We start from the raw sequence: 7,500 nt of genomic DNA, 5'->3' as shown, positions 1-7,500 counted from the left end.
GAAGAGCACATTCTATTCATTTAACAGTAAGTCTGTCCCCTGAAGAGCACATTCTATTCATTTAACAATAAGTCTGTCCCCTGAAGAGCACATTCTATTCATTTAACAGTAAGCCTGTCCTCTGAAGAGCACATTCTATTCATTTAACAGTAAGTCTGTCCCCTGAAGAGCACATTCTATTCATTTAACAGTAAGTCTGTCCTCTGAAGAGCACATTCTCGGTGGGGTCTTACCCTTTTTCCACAAGCAAGGCTCAGGTCTCAGGCAAATCTAAATCTTGCCATATCCTACAGTTATCAGGATTGTGTGGTAATTAATTGTGTAGAAGCACGTTTGAGGGTAAACTAAGGTTGTTTTCCATTGTTCATGTTTTGTGTAAAGGAAACTGCTGATGAAATTTATCTGTCTGCTGTCATTTAGTCCTCCTTACTCAGGCCAGGAAATATGATTAGTTAGGATATGTTGACTAGCATTGTTTCCTTTTCCACAGCACCCCCCGGGAAGCTAGATCTTGACTTCAAGAACATGGATCTTTCGCAGCACACAGGCCCCAAGAGAAAGGATTTCCTTTCTCGAGAAAGGCGCGAGAAGAGCTTCGTTCGGTGGCCAGACCAGGTGAAGCAGACCCCGAAGGACTTAGCTGAGGCTGGTTTCTTTTACTGTGGTAAGCATTGGCGACGGGAGTAAAAGGGCTGGCTCACATTCCCACCCCACCTCCACTCTTCGGAGGGATCCCTTTGTTCACCAACAAGCTTGCGACCTCTCCATTTTTTCCACGCCACAACCACTCCTGCTGTCACTGCTTTCTCCACTCCAGCCTAACAGTCCTGCACATCTCCGAGGTGACAAAACTCATCTACTTCCTGTATTCTCCCTCCCACATTCATCAGTCCACTTTCCCTTCACCCTGTATGTCCTCCCTCTTTGCAAGCTGGGCACTGAAAAGTTTAAAGTTGGTACGGGCGAATACATATATCAGAAATATCCAGTGTGATACTTCTTGCATTAGATACAGGGACTAAGGAGCTCTGCTATGGTTTTAAAAATTAATCGATTCATGGTGATCATCAATTTTTTTTTTATACGACGCCTCAATTATCAAGTATTTCAAGCTGAAAATATTTACATTTGTTAATAAATCAGTAAAAGCTTTTATTATTCTTTAGTATATATCGTTAAAAACTGTGCCTCCGTGCTGTCACCCTGCCTAGTCAAACTCTTTCGCCTCTTCCTGTCAACATCTACCTTTCCTTCCTGCTGGAAGTATGCCTTCATACAGCCTGTGCCTAAGAAGGGTGACCGTTCCAATCCCTCAAACTACCGTCCTATAGCTTTACTTTCTTGTCTATCTGAAGCTTTTGAATCACTCCTTAACCGGAAGATTCAAAAGCACCTTTCCACTTCTGACCTTCTATCTGATCGCCAGTATGGGTTCCGCAACGGGCGTTCTACTGGTGATCTCCTTGCCTTCCTAACTGACTCTTGGTCATCCTCTCTTAGCCGTTTCTGTGAAACCTTTGCTATTGCGCTGGACATATCAAAAGCTTTTGATAGGGTCTGGCACAAATCGTTGCTTTCCAAACTACCCTCCTACGGTTTCTATCCTTCTCTCTGTACCTTTATCTCCAGTTTCCTTTCTGACCGTTCTATTTCTGCTGTGGTAGACAGTCACTGTTCTTCCCCTAAACTTATTAACAGTGGTGTCCCACAGGGTTCTGTCCTATCTCCCACTCTCTGTCTGGTGTTCATTGATGATCTTCTTTCCAAAACGAACTGTCCTATCCATTCTTACGCCGATTACTCAACTTCTTTTAATAGAAGACCCACCCTACAGGAACTTAACGATTCAAGGCTGAAGGCAAATGAACGCTTAGCCTCAGACCTTACTATTATTTCCGATTGGGGCAAGAGGAACCTGTTGTCCTTCAACGCCTCAAAAACACAGTTTCTCCACCTATCCACTCGACACAATCTTCCAAACAACTATCCCCTATTCTTTGACAACACTCAGCTATCACCTTCAACACTAAACATCCTCAGTCTATTCTTAACTCAAAATCTCAACTGGAAACTTCATATCTCATCTCTTACTAAGTCAACTTCCTCGAGGCTGGGCGTTCTGTATCGTCTCCGCCAGTTCTTCTCCCCCGCACAGTGGCTATCCATTAACATGGCCATGTCCGCCCTCGTATAGAGTATGCATCTCACGTGTGGAGGGGCTCAACTCACACAGCTCTCCTGGACAGAGTGGAGTCTAAGGCTCTTCGTCTCATTAGCTCTCCTCATACTGATAGTCTTCTACCTCTCAAATTCCGCCGCCATGCTGCCTCTTTTTCTATTTTCTATCGATATTTTCATGCTGACTGCTCTTCTGAACTTGCTAACTGCATGCCTCCCCCCCTCCCGCAGCCCCGCTGCACAAGACTTTCTGCTCATGCTCATCCCTTTACTGTCCAAACCCCTTATGCAAGAGTTAACCAGTATCTTCACTCTTTCATCCCTCACGCTGGCAAACTCTGGAACAAACTTCCTTCATCTGTATTTCCTTCTGCCTACGACCTGAACTCTTTCAAGAAGAGGGTGTCAGGACACCTTTCCTCCCGAAATTGACCTCTCTTTTTGGACACTCCTTTGACCTCTATTCAGGAGCAGTAAGTAGCGGGCTTTTTTCAATATTTTTCTTTACGCCCTTGAACTGTCTCCTTAGCTGTAAAAAAAAAAAAAAAAGACAACGAAATACGTGTTTTGCTCAGTCTAACCAATATAAGCATTTTTTTTCACTCCCTAACTCACAAATTCCACCTTCATCTATGATTTACCATGCAGTACCTTGCCGGTAGATGGGTCCACTGTGGCTGCGGTGCAGCTCTTACTCGTAATTATAGCTCTATGTTATGGCTACACCGCCTGCACACCTGTTCAGCATGTCACTGCTCTGAATACTGTGGGCAAATGAAAAAGTGGTGTATCTAAGTATGTAATATTGTCACTCAATGAAAGAAATATGAATAGGGAGTAGAACCACAATTAGGATGGAGGTCGTACCGAATTGCCAACCTACGGAACTGTTCTCCGTCACCAAGAAAATAGAAACATTTACGGCACTTCAGTGTGTGTATAATATATATATATATATATATATATATATATATATATATATATATATATATATATATATATATATATATATATATATATATATATATAAAAGGGTAATATGTATATATGTAAAAGGGCTCGCACACATTTCCGGTCACGGTTCCAATCTTCCCCGATCACTCCCAGTCAGCCAATAGGGGCCTGACCACTGGCTAGATCGGCAGTATCCCCGGGATAGGCGGCGCACCTTCGGTTTTCCGAATGTGTACCGCAGGCAGACCGGCGGCTTACCGCCTGTAAACCGGCGACCATGTACGATTTTCGATTTCTCCGACCGGCGGCTGCAGCAGGTCAGCCTGCGGTAGGTCGTCGGTTTACCGCGGGCAGACAGGCGGCGGGCGTGCGTAATGCCCACAGCACGTCGGCGATCCAGCACGGTCGTCGCGACACCTGGTGGGTAAACTGTGTATAATAAACGCCCCTCCAGGTGTTTTTGATCATTCATGTGTCTGACCTCTCCATGGCTTTCCTCGCCTCTCGTGAAGGGAGATTGAATTCCTTACATTTGACGTGGACAGTGACCAATGTTTGTCGCAGCGCGTTTCCCTGCTGGAAAATAGACGACTGAACAGAATAAAGAAGAGGAGACGTGGGGCAACGTGTGTGAGAACATGGGTGCAGAGAAGAAACACTTAATGCACATGGAGAGGGACATGTTCCAGGAGGTGCTGAAATGTGCGAGGCCTTTAAGGGGCTCGCACACATTCCCGGTCACGGTCCTGATCTTCCCCGATCAATCCCGGTCAGTCAACCGGCGGCTGACCGGCGGTATGATCGGGGATGGTCGGCGGCAAGCCGTCAGTGCACTGCCGGTAGTAAACCCTGATGACCCTGGACGCCGCCGACCACTCTCGGTCAACTTAAAAATTTTCAAAAATAACGGGGATGCTTCCGGTCGACCGGCAGTATCGATATAAAACGGCAGCTGACCGGCGGTATACCTGCGACTGCCGGCGGCGGCAGACCGGCGGTAAACAGCGAGTTAACACCTGTGTTAGATTAGTGGGTCCTTCCCTCCACACCCCCCTTGCATCTGTAGATAAAATACACTTCCAGGTTTATTAGCAATGGTGAGCCTAAGCAGACCATAGAACACTCAAGTTAATAGAGGCGATTGTTTTGCATTTCTTCATAAGCCTCGCAACAGTAGCCCACATCTTGTTAAGATATCACAAAATACTCCAACGACAGAACTGCCAACCCTTCCTCCATGGCTCGCGCCCCCACAGAACTTAGTAACGCCCCCCCCCCGGTGTACGAACCCCTGGGTTACGATGAAAGTTGATAGGTACCACCAGTTCCCTCTATCTACGACTGGATTCAATTTCCACGTTACACCGCCATTTCCTTCCACAGGGCTGAGTGACCACGTTCGGTGCTATCACTGCGGTAATGGATTACGAAACTGGGAGAAAGAGGCTGATCCATGGGAGGAGCATGCGCGGGCGTACCCAGAGTGTAACTATGTACTCGTCAATAAGGGACAGGAATTTATTGATGAGGTGTGTTGCTGTCCTTTGTTTAGTTATCATTTTACTTAGCAGTATGCCTGTTGCTTGTTGAGCGATAAGCTAGTCAAAATCATCCAATCTTCCATGCTAGACTGATACAGTTTCCATTATAACTACTCTCTTGTATGTTCAGTGTACTCACATTGTTGTTTTCTTTTTCTAAACTTTGCTAGTTTTCATGGGAGGATTGGAAGAATATCATGTCATCATTTACGCGAAATTAAAACATTTCCTAGAAAAAGAACATATTAGACAGATGGGTGAACTAGAAAAGGCTGAAGATTATTTTGATGATCATATAAGTTGTTGATTCTAAAACTGCAGGTGAGGCGAGAGAAGTCACCACACCTGCGATCCCAAACAACCCCCAAGACCAGTTCATCATCCTTAGCCCGGCCAAGCGTCACCGAGAGTGAATTTGACTCCCTCATGGAGCTAGATATCATGAAGGCCACAACAGAAATGGGCTTTCCAGCTGACAAAGTTCGACCAGCTCTACGGAGGAGGCTAGAGCAGACAGGCCTGCCCTTCTTCAACCTGGATGCTTGCATCGAGGCCGTCCAGCAGTACATGGAAGAGGAAACTCGCCTGGCCCTCTCGGAGTCATCGGCTACATCCAACAACTCCCCTCGTGCTGTGATGGAGAAGGAGGCCGAGAAGGCACTTCCCTCTACCGAGCCTTTAATCAATGGGAGGCCACAGCCGTGTAAGTATAAGTTGAAAATGTTAGCTCCTACAAAGGCATTGATGTGAGCTTCCTTTTTGTTACAATAGTGAAGCACTGTAAAAAAACTCTTGTCCAATATGTGTATTATACATAATATGGAGGTCATACATTAATGTAAAGTCTAAAAGCAAGTCTTCTTCCCCGCCAAACAGTCCAAGACCCCTAAACAAAAGAGAAGTTCAGTGCATGGAAGCTGAGACAAACATGGTGTTTCTGCTGCACCACACGTAACCTGCTCATCTTGTGCTCACGCCATCAAGGCTACCTTCTCCTGAGTGCCCAAGATCTTCTTTTCTTTTTCTTTTTTGGATTTGTGGAATGGGAAAACCAGAACGAAATCGATCTCTTAAATACTTAGGGTATTAACTTGTGAATTATGTGGATGGTGCGGCGCAGGGCAGACATTCAGACAGCGCGGAACAGGCCAAGTATCTGTATTCACAACCACCGGTTCAGCCACGCCAAAGGGGGAAGGAGGAGGCGAGGAGGGAAGGCGTTGAGAGCCGCCTATCAGTCGAGCTCTCGCCTCTCCTTACGCAGGTATGTGTGAAATTAACTCCTACGGACAGTGATTATTTAGTGTGTTACAGTGTTATTATTATACCTATAACGGTCAAACTCAGACGAGCTCTGGCCTCTCCCTACGCAGGTCCCCTACTGACTGGGCGGTTACCCCCTTGTTGTGTAGTAAAATATGTAAAGTTTCCCTTTGTTGTGCCGATCTATGATCACCCTCTGGTATCTTAGACCCGCACGAATGTCTCACGCCATGATTAACTCAGTAATAGAAAAGGAGAAATTTTTAGTGTCATTTGTATAATCCAATGTTTGTGTGGATTCATGACCACCTTCTTGGTGTCCTGAACCCCCACGACTACCTTGCTTCCATGATCATCCCTGTGAATACATATCAGTGGAAGGAAAACATTTTTCTGTGATAATTATGTATCATTGGACCGTGATTAGGGTAGCTTGTTATTTAGCAACGGTAAGGTGTTTAAGCTATGGCCAGTGTACCATATCTACTATATAGTTGTAAATGTCTGAAGAGATGAGTGAGCCCTTTAAGGTGAAGAGGAGTGATGAATGATAATTATTAATTAGTATTGTTACATAACTCCAGCCAGCTCGCTACCATTACCAACAGAATGATGAATTGTAAATAATATTGTTACATAACTCCAGTAAGCTCGCTACCATTACCAACAGCATGATGAATTGTAAATAATATTGTTGCTTAACTCCAGTAAGCTCGCTACCATTACCAACAGCATGATGAATTGTAAATAATATTGTTGCTTAACTTCAATAAGCTCGCTACCATTATATACCAACATAGTGTGAATAAACCTCATAATTTAACCTTTGTGCTGCGTCACCCTAACAACAATGAAGCTCAGTTGGTAGTAATATATTAAAAACAGAGGATCGAAGCTGAAGGCAACACATATGGAGTAGCAGAGGAATGAAAATAAGTAGAACAAAGAAAAAATATACGAAATGTGCAGAACAAGAACATTCTGGAATTGAAAGTGTTGGGTTGGATGGCTGGATAGGGTGGATGTCTTCAAATACCTGAGGTCTATCCTGTCAGCGGATAGTAATGAAAACAGGGAGATAACTGGAAGAATCCAAGCCGGATGGAGAAGCTGGAGAGAGGTGTCCAGAATACTGTGTGATAGGAAAATGCCAGAGAAACTAAAAGGAAAGGTTTGCAAGGCCAGCAATGACGTACGGAGCGGAGACAGTAGCCGTAATGAAAACAAACGAGAGGAAGATGGAAGTTGCTGAACTGAGGATGTTGCGATAGATGTGTGGCGTGACTAGGAAGGACAGAACCAAAAATGCAAGGATTAGAGGAACAGTGAAGCTGCTGGAGGTGTCAAAGAAAATGCAAGAAGCAAGACTGAGATGGTAAGGGCATGTCATGAGACGAGATGGAGAAAGTGACGAGAGGAGAATACTGGAAATAGAAGTGCAGGGAAGAAGAAGGAAAGGAAGACCCAAGACGAGATGGAAGGAATGCACAGCAGCAGACATGAGAGAGAAGGGCCTGAACACCAACATGACAGGCGACAGATGAAAGTGGAGCCTGCTCAGAAT

General features: G+C 45.0%; 1 protein-coding gene and 1 long non-coding RNA gene across 3 annotated transcripts in view; both read left to right on the top strand.

Moving 5' to 3' along the window:
* LOC126995139 (baculoviral IAP repeat-containing protein 7-B-like) overlaps positions 1 to 966 on the top strand; it is a 42,186-nt gene extending 41,220 nt beyond the window's left edge. Inside the window, exon 3 of one of the 2 annotated variants that reach the window (XM_050854413.1) lies at positions 491 to 966. In XM_050854413.1, coding sequence (XP_050710370.1) covers positions 491 to 687 — 197 coding nt within the window. In that variant the 3' untranslated portion in view covers positions 688 to 966. The remainder of the gene's footprint in view (positions 1 to 490) is intronic. The other variant, XM_050854412.1, reaches the window with a different exon arrangement.
* Positions 967 to 4,742: 3,776 nt separating this feature from the next.
* Positions 4,743 to 6,759, top strand: LOC126995140 (uncharacterized). The gene is made up of 2 exons (XR_007749994.1): positions 4,743 to 5,511; positions 5,854 to 6,759. It is a non-coding gene; the product is annotated as an uncharacterized LOC126995140 (long non-coding RNA).
* The last annotated feature ends 741 nt before the right edge of the window (positions 6,760 to 7,500 follow it).

Source organism: Eriocheir sinensis, unplaced genomic scaffold, assembly GCF_024679095.1.
Source record: "Eriocheir sinensis breed Jianghai 21 unplaced genomic scaffold, ASM2467909v1 Scaffold999, whole genome shotgun sequence".
Classification (NCBI taxonomy): domain Eukaryota; kingdom Metazoa; phylum Arthropoda; class Malacostraca; order Decapoda; family Varunidae; genus Eriocheir; species Eriocheir sinensis.
Note: the sequence above shows the minus strand (reverse complement) of the source record. Positions and strands in the feature narration are given on the sequence as shown.